Here is an 18,834-nt window from a genome sequence, read left to right on the forward strand (position 1 = left end):
ATCAGAAACATAGGCTTTGTTTATTTATTTATTTTTTTGGCCTTTGGGGAACAAGTGTTACTAGTTTTATTGTTCTCGTTTTGTTGCACATTAGGAGTTGTTAATTTACTTTGATCTCATTTTACAGCCTTGCCATCACCTTAGCTTATAATTGGGAAATTAACATCGCTTAACACGTTCTATGCAGGATATTAACCACTGTTAACACCCTGAGCAGAGGGCATTAACACAAATAATAGTTGAAGGCGTCTTTGCTCATGTCAGTTTCTCAGAGTTTTCTGAAGAGCAGGTGATGTGACTGAATTGACTCCATGTTGATGATGGATCACAGACCACTCTTTGACCCACATGAATGGACAGAAGCCCAAATTCACAAAGCACTTCTTTTAGGTCCATCAGCCGTCTCCTAATCCTGCTATCTGACAAGGCAAGCGTTTGCTGAGCCACCACAATAAAAGCAGTGTAAAAAGTAGAATAAAAACAACAAAAGGCAGTACGGCATGGAGTGTCCTCGCCAGGCAGTCGACACTCTGCCCACCTGCACTTGTACATTTCTAGAGCAACCTTTCCCTAGAGACATTCGTGTCAGGAAATACTCCCCGGCAGAAGAGCGCTCATAAAAGAAAAAAACACCACCAAGAATAATTTTCAAATATAAGACCCAGATGAAAGTGAGTGGATTGCTACTGAATTAAAAAAAAAAGCATAATCTTTAATAAACTGTGGATGTGCAAATATGACTGCTGCATGCAGTAATTCAACATTGTAATGCAGTGTACATCAGCCAGCTCATGGAAAATGCATAAATTCCCTTTACTAATTAGGCACCCTGACAGTTTGCAAATATTTGATCAAGATAAGGACCGCATCTGTGCTTTTCTGCATCTTTTTGAATATTTTAGTAAATGTCTATGTCATTATTTTATTAATTTTTCATCTATTTCATGTAACATAATCTGTGAATATTTTAAAATAAGAAAAGCAGCCACCTCAAGGCTCAATTTTTGCGAACCACACACTTTGGAAAACAGTCTAATTTTTTTCTTTAATGGCCTAATATTTTTTAATGAATTTCACAGGCGAAAATCATAATTTGTTATTAAAGGTGTTTCTTTTTCTCACACAAATGCCAATTTCACAACATTAGGCCTATGGTGTCGTAAAAAAAGAGTAATTTACTCTAGTTTACTTGTCGTTTTCCAAGCATCTGCATACTGCATGATATCTATCAGACAGAGCTGGTCTCTCTTTATACAGTTTCTGTATTACCAGTTAACCGTGATGACCCGCCCTCTATTATTGTTATGAGCATTTTATACCACTTTCCCGCCATTTGCATGTGCTTGTGGCACTCTCGGTAGATCACAGGGTGTCATTCTGCAGAGTTCTTTGGTTTCTCACTATTAGAGTTATTGGAAGAGCCTGCTCTTCTGCTGGTCTGATCTGTGGGTGTCAGCCTTTTTCAGTTTTTCTGTCTTTTCTGTCTTTTGCTGTTTTTACCTTTTTTTCGCTTTTGTTGCATATTTCTCTGTTGCTTCAGTTATTTTGCCTTTTGCCTTGCTTTCCCTCCGCTGCTGCCCCGTGGCCCACCTTAATACGTTCCCACTCCCACCTCCCAGCTGCTGGGATGGCGGTTGCGATGTCGTGTGCAAGGCTGGCATTGGTCTAGGTCTCTGTGAGGAAGCCGACGTCGGGCGAGTGAGTGTTGAGGAGGTCCCAAACTTCTACCTAGTGCCTATGCATGCAGCTCAGGGGTTTGTGTACGCTGGCGTCTGGTGGGTTGGGTGTGACTGTTTGGGTCTGGAGGTAGGTGAAGTTGCGGCGTCAGTGCCGGCAGGAGAACGCGCCTTGGGAGTTGCTCAACATAGAGAGCTGGCAGTTGTTGGTGCGTCCAGGGTTAATTGAGTGGAGGGTGCTGGGGTCTTAGCGGTGAGGGGTCAGGGGATCAAGGTCCCTGGCGCTGGTCGCGGTTGGGTCATGGATGAGCACAGACGGGCTTGTCTTTGGCTGAGCCCGTCATTAAGTAGGGGGAGGGTGAGCAGCGCAGTAGCGTGCAGCGGGTTCGCCGCTGGTGCTCCAAAGGCGTGCCAAAGACCGTCTGTGCTCGTCCATGACCCAACTGTGACCAGCGCCAGGGACCCTGATCCCCTGACCTCTCAACCAGACCCAAACAGTCACCCCCAACCCACCAGACGCCAGCGTACACAAACCCCTAAGCTGCATGCACAGGCACTAGGTAGAAGTTTGGGACCTCCTCAACACTCACTCTCCCGGCGTCGGCTTCCTCAGAGAGACCTGGACCAATGCCAGCCTTGCACCGGACATCACAACCGCCATTTCCCACGGATACAAGATCCTGAGGAAAGATCGCCCAAACCTCCCTGGAGAAGGCCTCGCCATCGTTCACAAAAGCTCCCTCCGACTAACAACCACCAACTCGGACAATGCCTCTCCCCCATGGAACACATCCACTTCAAGATCCAGCCAAACCCCAGTACGATGCTCCACGGAACACTCACCTACAGACCGCCTGGACCCCGCTCCTCGTTCATCAACGCCATCGCTGACTACATCACCCCCCCCCACGCCCTCGCCTCCTCGCACTACATACTGCTTGGAGACCTGAACTTTCACCTAGGCAACCTCAGGGACCCCAACACCACTGCCTTCCTAGAGAACCTCACCAACATTGGATTGAAGCAATTCGCCTCCACCTCCACTCACAGGGCAGGACACACTTTCGACCTTATATTCGCCAGAGGAAACAACATTCGCTTCAGACACACCTCGGAACCGCTCTGGACGGACCACCACTGCATCCATTTGTCCTTATCGAAACCCACTGCACACAAGCTCCCACCATGCCTCCCATATAGAAACTGGAGAAAATCACCCAAGAAAAACTCACCTTCGCCCTCAGCTGCACTCATCCCCAACCACGACAGACCCCAACACAGCAGCTAACGACCTTCACCAGTGGATCGCCAAATGCGTCAATACTCCCGCCCCCCTCCAGAACCCCGCCAGATGACACAAAGCGAAAGCCACCTGGTACACCATGACCTCTGAAAATCCAAGCAATCTTGCAGACGACTGGAGATAAAATGGAGAAACAGCAAAACCCCAGAGGCATGCTCCGTCTACAAGGCGGCCACCACGGCACAACACCAACTCCCCAAATCAACTAAGAAACTTCATTCAGGACAGAATCCTCTCCAGCTCCTACAACTCCAAGGTACTCTTCTCCATCATACAAGACCCAACAGCGAAACTAACGATCCTCCCAAGACCTCCTAAACAAACTCAGCTCCTTCTTCCACTACAAGATCAGGATGCTCTACGACAACTTCAAAGACCAAGACCACGGCACTGGCCCAACACCCCCTACCAGCGACGCCACCCAACCGACCCTCCTCACCTGGACCCCTGTTACCACAGAAGACACTGCAAAGACAATGAAAAGCATCCACTCCGAAGCACCCACTGACCCCTGCCCACCACACATCTTCCACAGGGCCACCACCGCCATCGCACCGGAACTACAATGAACAATCAACTGCGCCCTCAAAACAGCCATGTTCTCCGATGACTGGAAATGTGCTAAAGTGAAAACCCTCCTCAAGAAGCCCTCCGCAGACCCAACAGACCTCAAGAACAACAGGCCCATCTCTCTTCTCCCCTTTGCCGCCAAAGTAATTTAGAAAATCGTCAACACCCAGCTAACGCTCTTCATAGAAACCAACAACATCCTTAACTCCTCTCAATCCAGATACCATAGCAACCACAGGACTGAGACCGCCCTCATAGCTGCAACTACGACATCCGCATCCTCCTCAATCAAGGTCACTCTGCAGCCCACATCCTCCTAGACCTCTCAGCAGCCTTTGACACCATCTCCCACTGCACACTCGATGCCAGACTCCACGACTCCGGCATCCAAAGAACTGCCTTAGACTGGATTTGACCTTTTCCATCAGGTAGAACACAAAGAATAAGACTCCTGCCCTTCCTCTCCGAACCAACAGAGATCAGATGCAGAGTATCCCAAGGATCCTCCCTCAGCCCCGCGCTCCTCAATGTCTACATGGCCCCCTCGCAACCATCGTCAGAAAACATGGACTCAACATAGTCTCATAACCCGATGACACCCAGCTCATCCTCTCCTTCACCAAGGAACCCGACATCGCCAGCCACAGTTTACAAGAAGGGATGAAGGATGTTGCATCCTGGATGAGCAGCAGCTGCCTGAAGCTCAACTCAGAGAAAACTAAAGTCCTCATCCTCTGGTCCACCCCCTCCACAAGGGACAACACCTGGTGGCCACCCGCCCTCTGAAACCCTCCCATCCCTACTGACCATGCCCACAACCTCGGCATCATACTCGACTCCTCACTCACCATGAACCGCCAGATCAACGCAGTGCTTCAACACCCTCCGCATGCTCTGCAAGACCTTCAAATGGATCCCACCCAACTCAAGGAAGACCATAACCAACGCACTCATCACTAGCAGACTGGACTACTGAAATGCGCTCTACTCTGGAATTAACAAAACCCTCTCTAGATCGTCCAGAACGCCACAGCCAGACTTGTCTTCATCCCATGACATGACCACACCACCCATCACCTCCGTGAACTCCACTGCCTCCTGGTCGAAAAATAGAAATACCTTCAAACTGCTCTCACACGCCTACAAAGCCTTCCATAACACCGGACCTCAGTACCTCAACAAAAGAATCTCCTTTACGCCACCTAGAGAAACCTCTGCTCCGCTGACTTAGCCCTAGCCATGGTCCCCCACATCCACAGGGCCAGAACGGGTGGCAGATCCTTCTCCTACATCGCGGCCAAAACCTGGAACAAACTCCTCCTCCACATCAGAAGAAGCCCGACACTGCACTTATTCAGAAAAGATCTCAAGACCCGGCTCTTCAGATGACCACAGAGCTGGCCCTATACCCCTCCAGCCCCTTGAGACCCTCACGGGTGAGTAGTGCGCTCTATAAATCACTGATTGATTGATTGATTGTGGCCAGACCTAATTTTTTTTGTGGACAAAAACATATCCATCAGCTTTAACAGTAATTGAGATTACTCCCATAAATGTGCTGTTCAAAAGAGAGACAGAGAGCGAAGGTTCTAAAGTTGAACTATATTACACAAAGTGCCCTAGGGCACTACGGATGTGTGCACCCATTTCGTGCACCCCCAAGTCTTTTTGGTATTAAAGAAGGGGCCACAGACTCTTGCGCAGCCCCTTCTGTAATTCTGATAGCACTGGCATGCATGTATTGCCAGCACTATCTTGAGAGGCCATCCCCTCATTTGCATAGGGGTGTGGCCTCATGCAAATGAGGAAATCTTTTTGCCTCTGCGCTCGCACAATATTATGGATGTGGACTACAAGGAAAATAAGCCATTTAGAGGTGCACTGACACGGGCCATAAAAAAGTAAGGCACAGTCAGTGAGTCCTTTGAGGGTAGCCCTCTGGAGGGGGGGAAGGATGCCCCATGCACCCCCCAGCAATCATCCTTCAAGCGGGTGCAGTCACTCCATGCAGGGGGATCTCTGTCCTCTCTCTGAAATGCAGGTGGGTGTTGCCTGGACAGTGAAAATCTGAGCGGCTGATTAAAGCAGCCGCTCCATATTTCACTGAATTTGCTGCCCCAAGGCAGCCTCGACTTCAGGGTTGCCTTGAGGGCAGCACATTCATTGTAATCCGGCATACTGTTTATGTTTGCATAACAGACATCTGTTTAATTGTGCGCCGTGGCGCAAACATGAACCTGTGCCTGATTTCGTACTTAAGGAATTCCAATCCCATTTTTAGGTCTCGCGGGCCTTTCAGCGCTAAGCGCTGCTCCGCGTCCGCGAGAGATTTTGTAAGAGAGGACTTTGAGAAGAAGGTTAAAGCCCCGCCCCTCATTTCCATTGGCTGGTGTAACCGTTTCTGCTAAACAGTGGCCTGCCATTGGAAATTAGGGTTTTCTGTTCACGCCCTTTGTCTCCGAGCCAGACTCTCTCACCTGCTTTACTGCTTTCGCAAAGCAGTTTCTTATCTTTATGGGCCAAACACAAGGCCCCATGAAGATAAGAGATCCCCATGCTCCGGCTGCAGCGCGTTCCTCTTTCACTTTCGGGACAGCGCTGGTTGTGAAATGTTTTTGCAGCTAACAACATTTTCATACCCCCATTTCCAGAACTACTTACTTTGAGCTCACCGGTGCCAGCTGCTAATGCAAAGTAGATTGTTTTATTCCAGGCACAGAGAGTAAACAAAACAGTCCATACATACTTGTGTAAGATTAATCCGCGGGCATTGTATTTTCACGTGAATATGTGCGTGTCCACATATAAACAAGCTCATTAACAGGACAGTATAGATTACCCCCCTGCTGTTCTTTGCCAGTCTCTGCCCCCGAGCCAGTACCCATACCTGCAGTGCTTGGCTGCCTTGACCTCCAGCTGCCCCGTCCGAATAGGGCAGAGCGTCTCTCCCTCTGCCACTCCCTCCTGCAGGGCACATCTGTCTGTGCCACCCGCAGTCCTTGCCCGCGCCCGGCTCGTAAAGCTCAGACATGGCCATATGCAAAACAGTCTGACCCTGTGCCTCATGGGAACAGTCCAGCCCGAACTGCCATGCCATGTCTTCCCTGGACCGAAAACAAGCATCCTTGGACCGGTTCCTAGCTAATCAGCCGTCATTAGCCAGGCTTGGTTGAATCCGGTGGCAAAATGAGCAAGGGACCCACGTCTGGGCATAGCCTGCCAACTTAGGGCAAACAAAGCAAAACCAAAGGGGATGATGGGCGGAGTGTTGAACATCGCAAGCACTCACCCCCAGTCAACTGATCTGGGTTTAATCCATGCACATTTTGCTCACCTCTACTCTGTTTCCATCACCTTCTTTCTTAGTTAAAATATCAGAGTCTCTTCCCAAAAGCTTGTGTGTCAATAACGTGCCAGCAAGTCCCTCTGCAGAGCCTAAAACCATGTGACTACCTCAGTGTGCACAATATTACTTTCTGACTGTCGCAGATGGGGCATAAGGCAACCAAGAACAAGCATTTGCAATGCAATAGGTCTCACATTTCAGAAACTTAGACCTATTGGTATTGCAAATGCCAATGCCTTTTATTATTGCAAGTTTTTTAAACACTTAAATAAAAGGCATTGTCATTTACAATGCCAATAGCTAAAAATCTCGCAATTGTGAGACCTATTGCATCGCAAATGCTTGTTTGAATTTCTACATGTTTTGCATTGAGGTTTAAAGGTGAGATTCTGTACGTAGTCAGTAGCTAGGGTAGTGACTGTAAAAGGGGTTGTAGCCTGGTGGTGATGTGATCTCTAGTTCCTGAGTGTAATAGAAGTACAGGTGCCCTATTTTGTACATGTAGAAGTCTATGCACTAGGGAGCCTGGTAGACCTACGTTAAAGTAATTTGCATAATGTGCCAGAACAAGACAAAGAAAGTATTACTAGGACCTTCTCTTAACATAGCAAAGATGTATCTAATCAAATTGAGCTAATCACTGGAGTTTTGACTAAACTTTTTATTTGGTATGCATCCATGAGGTTGTCCCATTGGTGGGCTCCAAATATAGTAGTGTCTATGACTTAGTGCAGGATGGGTGCTGGGTGCAGAGCCAGCAGTGGCACTGAGTCCAAGGCTGTAGGCCTTGCGTTCCAGTAGTTGTGATGTGTGTTGAATTTTTAAGACAAGTCTGTAACTGTTAGGGTATAATTGGTTCCATGTGGGATGTTTTAGGGTTTTATATACGTGGTCTTGAAATCTTTTGGTACTGCTCCCTGTTGTAGTGAAGTGCTCAGGAACAGGAATTATTGTAGGTAATTCTTAGGGAATCAAATGGGATCTGTAGTCAGTCAAGAAGCCTGAGAGTTACTTGTACTAGTTAGTTCTTGGAGCTGTGAAATAACCTAGTGCTTGTTATGAAGAAATAGTTGGAAAGTTCAGGGCAGAGTTTTGATCTGCACTGTTTGTGTGTTAGATTGGATCTCGTGTCCGAGCAACAAGTATGTGATTGGGAATGTTGGAAGTTTTATTCCTTAAGAAGGCTCCAAATTTTTTGTAAAGATTTGTCACTATGGAAACGTGGTCTTAACTAGAACTATATATTCAGAACAACATTGTTCAAGATTGCCAGACTAAAAACAAACAAATATGACAAGGAAATGCTCAGAAGGCAGAGGTTCTTTTCCACACAAAGTCTCCGGGCCATCTCTGTTTACAAACCACTAAACCTTGGGTTGCAAGTATTACTGCAATTTATACAAGATAAAGGCTAAGTGCACATAATTTGAGTTGCCGAGGTATGTTTAAAAGTAGGTTGAGGCTTAACCCCTTGCATGCTCATGACGGCCCCTGCTGTCATGAGTCATGGTGGGCGTGTGCTCACGATGGCCGGGGCCGTCCAAATCCCGCTCACTATGTAAATGACCCTCACAGCGCGAGAATTTGCAGTGCATGCAAGGGGTTAAAGCCAAAGCCTGTTCCAAAAAATCTGTGAGAAAGGTCAAACCTTCTGTTCACAAAAAAGAATCCACCAGTGAATATGTTGGATCGTTCCCATAATAAATAGTTGTAATGCAGTGCAATAGGCGCAATCTATGTAGGAAGGACATTTATAAAGTGTGGGTTTAATTGAAGAACTTAGCTGAAGAATTTGAGGCAATGCAGATTGTTGAATAATGTAGAATGGTGGGTGTCCCACTTATATCTGTTTTTTCTCTCACGTGTATTTTAAACAAGGCTGTAAGGTAGTATGCTATTGTGCCTATCTCAGGAACATTTGTAGTGTATCTTACTGATCTACAGAGTGCAGTCCTTAGGGCCTGGAAGAAAGTTTCCTTAAAGTGGCAAATGTATACCAGTTAACCTCTTAACTTAAAATTGGATAATCCATGTTTTGAAGCTTAACTTCTCAAAAATGGCTGAAAAGATTTACACCAAATCACAAAAAGCAATTTCTTGGATAAAAATCTTGCTTTCTGGTAAATGTGTTGTAATTCTGTTCAGACCTTTTTTCTGTATCACTCCCTAAAATTGCTATCGAAAATTGCATGGGAAAAACACATTGGTACCTCCTTTTTACTCGGCCCTCACTTGACGGATCAGTCAAAACTTTCCAGAAAGGAGTTGAGGTGTATGAAGCTTTTTTGGGAAAATGTCATGAGATTAATTCGTCAAACGGCGTCAAAGCTATTGGAAATCCAACAAATCTATTGTCTATGGAAACCCGGTGCAAACTATAACTACACAGTGGTGCCGACAGAGGGAGTAAACCAATGCCGCCAGCTCCTGCTAGCACCCAGGATAGGCGCTGGGAGGGGAGCTGGCGGTGGCTGTGTGGGCTTCTCCCCATAGCCCACAAGGGCCCTCTGTGAGAATGGGAGACCCACAAAAAAAAAGGTTGAAGGCTACCTCCAGCAGGCACGGGAGCTGACTGGGGAGCTAGTAGGGACGTGGCGAGCAGGGGCCTCCCCACACAGCTCCCAATACTTTAAAGGTGCTGGGTGCCCCAGGTGGTAGCAGGCCACCTATAAAAAAAGTATGGTACGGCAGACTGAGGAGCCACTGGGGCCTATGCCACAGTGGTTTGTTACACAGGTGGGACTTGGGCCCCTCAAAAAAGAGGACGAAACCCCAAAAAGTCAGCAAGAATATAAAATAAGCAGAGTAGCGATATTCACTTCTTCTGCCTTGAAGCATCCTGTAGTGCCCTGCAAGGGCTTTCTATAGGTATTATTTAATCCTTGTGGTGTTGAGGGCAGCAGGCATTGGAACAGTCCTCCAAGGAATTTTTTTTTTTAATGCAGTGTCTTCTGGGTCATTAAATAATTACTCCAGGAAAGCTTACCATATGTTTTAAAACACTCCAAGCTGGAGTTGTATGCTCTTTAGATGAAATGCAAGGGCCTCTAGTCGCCACATTTTGTGGCATAAGAGAGTTACAGACCGACTTAAAAACATTTTCATAGTTGTTTTGAATAAAGAGGTTTTAGTTAACAAATTTTAAATATATAATAAGCATTGACTTGGGTGTATTTAGAGGAATACATTTGTTTATGTTAATTGATACATGATTGTAGTTACTTTTTGATAGAGTCTCCTTTATATATGTTGATGTGCTGACCCCTTGATAAAGCCAATAGGCCTGCCTGCCTGCCTTTTACATTTTGTTGGTCTGACCCTTTGTAGTAGTTATTTGGAAAAACAAGCATTGGCAAAATGCCTTGACAAGCCGGCGGATTACTTAATTAAAGAAAAATTATTGCAAGCTTATGCCACAAAAAGAAAACAGAAAACATGCTGTACGTAAACATGGGCGCGATATTACAGTAATGTAAAATTTAAATTTAGGTTTAAAGCATTTTATTGAGACATTTACAAAAATAGGAAACAGTTGTCGCAAGGAATTGGTGCTATGGCACAGCCATTTAGGAGCGCATTTGGCGCGCAAAGTCTCTCCAAACTAAATGCCCATCCGGGCTCGTCACTTGATGCGCATATAGCGACAGTAATACAAAAATAAACAACCCCCCCTCTCAACTCCTCCCACTCCCTCCCCTTCCGTCCCCTCCCTTCCCACCCTCGTCCAGTGCTTATTTCGCCCCCGCCTCACCCCTCCCTCGCCGTCTTCCCCTCTCGGCTAGTCCTAATCTAAGACTCATCAATCAGCTGAATCTGCAGGTGATGTTAATCTCAAAAGTCGGAGATACCGTGGACATGTGAGTTCCTTAAATTCCGTAACCAGTAGTGAGTGAAACGGTTGCCACAGGTCTTTAAACTGCTCCACCTCTCCCGCCACCGTGAGCGACAACTTCTCCATGTCCAGGACATGCCATAATCTATGCAGCCAGCCCGTGATGGAGGGGAGTGTGGTGGTGCGCCAGTGTATGAGGATGTTTTGAACTGCCGAGCCCAGCGCTATTGCAATTTGCCGGCCTCTACGCGACTTTAGGGGGTACATCAACCGGTTGGGTAAGCCCAACAGTACATACGCAGGGAAGCGTGGCAGCTCAATGTCAAAGTGTGTGTCAATCTCGTCCAAGACCTCTTTCCAGTAGGAGCGCACATTCACTGATGTGGCAGTTTAACTTTTACGTTTTAAAAATAAAAAGCCTTTCAGTTGTTCCATGCATTTTAATAGTATTATTTAAAAAGACAAAACTAAGTCACCTGCTAACCAAGCACTCAGATCACAAGCATTTACAATGTTGCACCATGTCTCTTAAACACTTAAATAGCATCTTTAAAAAAGTAGAACAAAAACAAATCACCATATAAATGTGCACCCAGAATATAGGCAAACTAAATAGCTGGTATGTAAATAAAATTTGAACCAGCTTTGTAACTGAAAAGAAAGGAACTATTTTTATAGTGGATGTGAACAGGCTGTGACAAGTCACTCAAAGTGAAGGAGCCAATGGGAAAAGTGGGCTGATACATTGCCCCATGCTGCATGCTGTGTTGGATGGAAGCAAAATGTGAATAACGGTTACTAGACCAATGGGTGAAGCCTGCTGACCAAAAGCCTCTCTATGCATTTATATTATGTTTTATGTTAGAAAAACAATAGTCTAGCAAACAAGCTAACACTGTCTAAAATACCACAGTTAAAAATGCATAAAATAGTATATTAGGGCCAAAACTCTACTGTTAATTAGGATTACTTATATACAAAAAAAGTTCCTAACACTGATTTCTAGAGGCAAGAGAACTTGTGAATAGCCTAAATACGTTTTGCAAACTATGTTATTCGTTTTTGCTCATACGACAAAAAAAAGCTTACGATGGCAGAACAAATGATGCTACTTGTATATTAAGCAGCTCGACCTGACTAATGCCTAGAGGCAGTAATACAGTCTTGTTGAAGCATCAGCAATTACCATATTCAACATAAAAGGAAAAGTCAGAATACAGCAATTGAAGAGAATGGTGATCTACCTAAGTGGTATCACGAATACCTCTGAAAATTCAGTTTGTGTTTTATTTTGGGGGGCGGGGGCAGACTCTTATGCAGACTTGCTTTTATGAAAATTCTCCGTTTTCAAGTAGGGGACAGTGTTTAGCTGCAGATTTACATGAGCTAGCAGTCAAGAAACATAATATACTTTTCACAGTTGCACCAATATAAACCAGTACATGAACATGTGGAAATTCCTGTTCTCCTTTCTCCTTCTGTTGGATTTAGATAAAGCATTTATTAGTCTGGCAAAGCCACATAAGTTATGCCTGCTTTGTAGATCAGACACATACACCAAGGAGTTTCACTTTATATGTAGAATACAGATAGTGTAAGTTCGATGTTTTATGTTTTTTTAATTTAATTAAATAGATTTTTTTTAAAGTGTGCTAATGAATTAGTAGGGGCAGAAATGCGTGAATGCTGTTAAGTGGCTCGTAGGCTGCATGGTGTTATGGACTGCAACCATCATGAAGAAGAGGCTTATAGTTGAGAGTCGCAGAGCGTTCAGTTTGCAGGTAACTCTACGCGGTGCATGATCGAAGTTTAATTTCCAAAAATTCTCATTCAACGTATTTCTTTGTAGGTGATGATTCACATTACAGATGACAACGATTGTGCACCGGAGTTCCAGCACTCCATCTACAGTCAAGACAACGTCCCAGAAACTGTGCCCATTGGCACCTCTTTGCTGCAAGGTGAGGTCTTTTTTCGGGTGATGTTACTGCATTTTTTCTCTCTGAAGGGGTGCCTTGTGCAGTTCATAATGCAACACCGTTAAAATATTTTTAAAAAGCTATTAAAGGGTCTGGTCACAGCCCAGACCCTGCAGCCAACTGCCATTGTGCAGGCTATAGGCCATGCACAGTGTGGGTTGGCTGCCTGCCGCGGTTTGGATGTAGGCTCAGGGACTGCGCACAATCTCATGCTGCACACAGCCGAACGCCATGCACAGTGGGGGTCTGGATGCCAAAGGGGAGCTGTGACCAGACCATGCGTCTAACCAACCGTCGAACGTGGCATTGGGTTTCGCTGTAGGTTGCCCGAGGAGGTTGGGCGTTTGCTCAACTTTGAGTATGATTAAAAGAAAAAAAACTGTAATTTTCTGGAATAAAAGGTTAAAATGATGTTATAGTTAGTTGTTGAATTAGATAAGTACTAATGTTTAATAAAACAAAAAACAAGAGAAATTTACCTGTTATAATTTAGGGGACTAAATTGCTCGCTGTCATGCACTGCTTATTATCTCACACATTACATCACTCATGACATGATAAATGACACCATTAATGACATCTCAAATGACACTATTGATAACATCAACCAGCCATTTTGACAGCATCCTACAGGGTTTGTGAACTTGAAGTATTCAAGAGGCTATACCTGTGCACAATCTTCTATCAGCAACTGATAATAGACATAACTTTTGGCAACATGCAGGGCATGTTGTAAGTTTAACCATGTCACTTTGCTATAATGTTATATATATTTACTGAAAAATAAAGGTAAGTGCTGGTATAGTTAGGTATAGCAATAAGATCTTAGATCATTAAAAAAAGGTTCAAAAAGAGGTTTTACACCCCAAATTACATTGTTGGAGTTCTGAAGTTATAGAAGCCTTAACCAATCCTGTAAACTTCGGGGTAGATTAACAAGCCCCATGCGCCGTTGGTGCATCACGTTGCGTGACGCACCGGTGGTTCAGCCTGCTAAGGGATATTTAAAAGCACAGGTAAAGTCACCCCGCGTGACTTAACCTGTGTTTGTAAATATCGCCCCTGTATCGCCCCTAACACTTTGCGTGTTAGGGGCGGGACATGGGTGTTGCTGTGGTTGTTCCCACGCAACACCTATGTCCACTGATGCATTTCCAGATTTACGAGAAATTGTAAACCTGGAAATGCGTCAGTTTACTGCCCCACCATAGGGGTGGCGTAGCCAAGAGAAATTAACAGAAATATTTAAATTTCTCCTCGTTTTTTTCCTCTTTCAATGCGTGCTGCATCCTACAGCACTCATTGAAAGAGGAAAATTCCTGTAGTGATTGCTTTTGTGCAGGAAGGGGTCCCTTACTTCACAAAAGCAATCTCCCCATGGCGCAGGCATCCCTGCACCATGGTGCAAGGGTGCCTGCACCGGCGCATGGCAGCTGTTTCTGCGCCAGCTCAGGGGAGAGCATAGGAATGTGACATATCATTGTAGATACGTCGCATTCCTGTGCTCTGAAAGTGCCGCAGCGTGGCACAGCCAAAGGGCTTGCGGTGTTGCACTGCGGCACTTTCTTGTAGATCTGCCCGATTTTTTTTATCTTGTCACTTTTGCTGTGTGTTTAAAAACAGACATCAGATTTCAGGCTATGTAATCTGACAAATTGCTGCTTATACTTTTAACATCAATATTGGTATTTACTTTTCTTTGACCTCAAAGTGAGAGGATTTTGTTAAGTGAACTAGGTGAGAATCTTGCTGGGGAACAGGAAACATGAATGAAAAAGCTGTAGAATGTATTTTTTTTTTAATACAAAAAAATCGGAAATAACTGTAAATGAACTGTACAGATATTTCAAAATATATCTGCAGTTAGGAAATCACAAGTGAAGCACATTTTTTATTCTAAGTGAGAAGGAAAGACAATTTTAATAGTATCAAAACAAATCAAGACAGTTTACTTGGTGATGTGCAAATAATAAATATTTGCTGAAACCTGTTTTCAATTATCATGTGTGTGCTATATAATTTTACCAATAAAACTATGTACACATTAAGTGGCCCTTACAAAGGAAAATGGGCTGTTTGTAATGACAGTGTGCCACCACTTCATCGGCCAGTAATATATTTGTGAGTGTGTACTTCAAAATGCTACAGCAGCTACATACTAGACCTTTATCACTGCCTGGCTGAAAGGGCGTTGCTCATTTACCACACTTGCTCTTTGTGCATTGCTTGGATTTTTCACAATCGCCATGAAATCAATAATATCACAATGAAAGTAGCAGCCCCACTCTGGTTATTGTTGCTGCACCTCTGGGTTTACTTCATGGCACCTATAGATCAATAGATGTGGAGTTAAACATACAAAATCACATGGTGAGAGTGTAGGGCACATCTTAGCACTACTGTGAATTAGGCTTGAAAGAAAACCATAAATGATCTCCTTTACAGGCAGTTGACATCTTTCCATGACATCGTTTTATATACCTTTGTTGTCAAATTATGGTCACGGGGTGAAGGCAATTCCGTAGTTTCTGGAGGAACTTGAAAAAGTGCAACAGTCACAGACTGCAATTGTAGGAACTTAGGTAACCAGTTTATTAAAAGTCCAGTCAAAATGTGTAGTTAAACGGTAACCACAGACTAACCCTCTAGAGTCTTCACCAACGCGAAAGGAGTGGGTGCTCTTGTATTGCACAGTGATAGGCCGCTCCAAGGAACAACAATTCAGGCAGTGGTGATAAGTTAGGTTACCGATTAAACGAGATAAAAAGGAAAGGTAGTGCACACTCTAACCTCAACAAACATTTTATTTGGGCCAAACAATCTGTAAACATATTGTGATGTTGGCCCATGAGGGGAAGCTGGGAATTTAAGGTTCACGTATTACATATATTCACTTACAGCTCCCCTTTGCGCCTGCAGTGCAATGGTTCATTTGTTCCACTGGATGCAGGTGATGGATATAGTACTCATTTTTCGTGAGCAGGGCTTACTTTTCTTCATCAGATTTTGATTCAGACAAAGAGAGAGAAAGGCAAAAAGGGGGGAAAGGATGAGAAAGACTTAGGATTACAGAGGTAAAGCTGGGCTGAAAAGTAGCCCTCAATATCGAGATACAAAAACATAGGGGCATATTATCAAGGAAAGGCATTAAAATTATTGCCGCTTTAGTGGCATAAAACTGCTGCTAAAGCGGCGATAATGGGCTTGATAATAGACCGTAGAGAATTCCAATAGAAGCCCATGTTAACACCAGAACATGGGCTTCTATTGGAATTCTCGAAGGCATATTATCAAGCCCATTATCGCTGCTTTAGCGGCAGTTTCCTGCCACTAAAGCAGCGATAATTTAAACGCTGTTCCTTGATAATATGCCCCATAGTGTATCTTGTAGGGTACTGGACGAAAGAGGCATGATGTGGTATCAAAACGAGACAGCCTTGGTATTCAGCCACCCTGGCATTTGCTGGTGCGGACTCCTAAGAAAAGTAATTGGGCCCCTGTCTTCCGTATTTACAAATTAAGCACTGTAGAATGTGTAAGAAACTTGGACCTCCCATGCTTTCTACTTGTAGAGAGGAGAAGTAGTTCCAAGGATGGAGCACGTCGCCTGGTCTGTTTGCAGGGATTTTAATGCAGACTTTGCCTGTGTTTCTGTCAAAATGGCAGAGAGCATCGCTCAGAGGAGCTTGCAGTTCAGCGGGTGCGAGAGTCACAAGGGCACGCTGGGCGATAGTATGGTAGCATCCGGCGCGGATGGGAGCGTGAGGTCTATCGCATCGGTCTTTGCATGCAATGGTCAATTCGGGTGCGAGTATACTACCGGGCTATTCCACTGACTTTTCTTTTCATAAAGGGTTTTGCTCAAACAGTAGGGCGCTCGCTTATCATGCAAGAGGTAGAGGGATCGATGCCTGTACCCTCCAGAATATCCGCTTTCTGCTGGGTGAGTCTATACCGCAGGCTGCAGAGGCGGTGTCTAACTATGAGTGCCGAACCGCGATTTACATCTGGTGTGAAATTACAAGAGTTTCAGTAGCGTATCATTGTGCTTGCCTTGTATGCTTCATTAGAACAGTTCCTGGACTGCTCGGTTGGAACTAGACGGGGCCAGTCGCTTTTGTGTCCCCTTTTTGAGAACCGGAAATAGGGTTCCAGTCCACATTCCAATTGTGTGATCCTGGACCATCATTAGCTTGATTGTATGCGCTGGGTATCCGAGCAGCGATAGTGTAGGGCAAGGGGCTTGCATCCGAATTTTCGCATCTTCTCACGAACTCAGCCGGCTAGTTACCCCCCTGGAGAGTAATGTTAGTGCTCTCGTGCAAAATGTATTCCTATTGACTCTAAGATGGAGGGGTATCGCTAGGGCAGTGAACGAAGCCTGGAGCTCTGCGTGTTTATCGGAAATTTTGAGGGTGAGGCAGTGCAATTGGCTGCAGCTAAAATGGCGATAGGTCAGCTCTCGGCGGTCTATGCGCTTACGGCGCTTTTAGGCGCTAGTGGGAGTTTTTGCATCTTCGCGGGTACGGCTCATTTGATAAAAACCTAGGGAGGCGTAATTAATATGTGGTTTCTAGTTTAGCGTCTCGGACGCGTCGGAGTGTCCTCGCGGGGACAAACATTTTCGTTTGGCTCGGATGCCGTCGGATCGTCATTGTGACACTTCGTGCCGGTCTAGCCGCGGGTCTTCCCCCCGCCCCCCCCCCCTCCCTCTCCTGCCTGTGGCTCCGTGTGGGAGTCAGGTCGCATGTGTCTCGTGGGCAGGGTTTGGGGCCGGTGTTGTCTGCGTCCCCCCCCCCGTCCCCCCCCCCCCTTGGCTGTGTCGGGGTGGTGCGGCATAGGAATAGGTGGCATCGAGCGCGGGGGACTGGGTCACGTTTGTCTAGCGTGTAGATTGCTGCGGTCGGGAGAAAATGTCAATGAGCGCCCAACTGTCCTTCACCCACCGTCCAGGGGCGGGCGCGCGATGCCCGGGCTGCGACTATGTGTTCTCCAGCGAGGGTGGGGGTCTTCCATTTGCCTTGCTTCCGGGTCGTGCACCCCGAATGGGATGGTGGGGGTCGGGGCTACGGTGTCCCAGGCATGCCGGTGGCCGCTCGGTCGTTCAGACAGTCCAGAAGGGAATTGTTCGTACCTAAACTTTGTTGTTTAGCGGGTAGTGCGCTGCTTGATCCAGTCTGGCTGCCATGCCAGCTGTTTGACATGCCTCCGTAGGCATTTGTCGCGCGTGGGGCCCCGCAGTTGATCAATCCTACTCCGGCATGCTTTGAGCGTGACCAGTGCCCGGCATCGTTGGGGCGGCCGCCCCAATCGCATATGGAACTTTCAGCCGGTGAACCTTCCCCCAGCTAGTAGCACTTCCCGGGGGTTATTTAAAGTACTTAAGTGTGCGCTGCGAGCGGTTTGGTTTCAAGTTCTGTGCGTGAATTGCGTGTCCAAGACGGGTGTACTAATAGATAGTTGAACAGACGGAAATATAATTAATTGGGCAGAGATTTTGCCGTGTCTGGCGCTGAGGGCGCTCTGCGTGACAAGATTGCAGGAGTGAGAAGAGGTTCATATTTCAAGGTGTTTTTCCGTTAAACATTCACGTTCCCTTCTTGCACATTCATATTGGAGCGTGGTAATGATCCTGGTTACAGAAATGCGTTTTGACAACACTTGAAATGCTTTATCATTTTGTAAGAAAGTAGTTTAAGGATACGAACCAACGGTGTATGCCGATCATTGTCTTCATGATTCAGAAATATACCTGCACATTGTGATGATTAATTAGAAACGTGCTAAAGTGCGAACTACCATGTTTTCTCAGTTGTGCCTTTGGCGCGGTAGAGAAACTGTGGCTGGAGCTAGAGGGGGGGTTGTGCTCCAGGTGTCCGAGGGTCAAGGGTTGTGTAAGCATGCAGGGAGTGATGCGCTATTTTCCTCGGCAGCCTTGTTCATTTCCGGTATGGTAGAGGTTGGCATTCTGAAATGCGATGATTTCGTGTGGTCCTTGCGCGGGTTCTAAACAGGTTGCAGGTGGATCTTGTCTACACTATTTTCCATGTATGCCTCAGTGAATTATCGATCAGAGGATAAAAGATATCTTTACAGTCTGCTGGAAACATAGACTCCATGCTCCTGGG

At 45.8% G+C, this 18,834-nt stretch overlaps 1 protein-coding gene across 1 annotated transcript in view; it reads left to right on the top strand.

Annotated features, from left to right (window-relative positions):
• Positions 1-18,834, top strand: part of LOC147724457 (neural-cadherin-like) — a 497,260-nt gene that overhangs the window by 288,256 nt on the left and 190,170 nt on the right. Inside the window, exon 5 of the mRNA XM_086966016.1 lies at positions 12,577-12,688. Within this exon, the coding sequence (XP_086822142.1) occupies positions 12,577-12,688 (112 nt within the window). The remainder of the gene's footprint in view (positions 1-12,576; positions 12,689-18,834) is intronic.

Source organism: Lissotriton vulgaris, chromosome 4_1 (assembly GCF_964263255.1).
Source record: "Lissotriton vulgaris chromosome 4_1, aLisVul1.2, whole genome shotgun sequence".
In the NCBI taxonomy this organism is placed as follows: Eukaryota; Metazoa; Chordata; class Amphibia; order Caudata; family Salamandridae; genus Lissotriton; species Lissotriton vulgaris.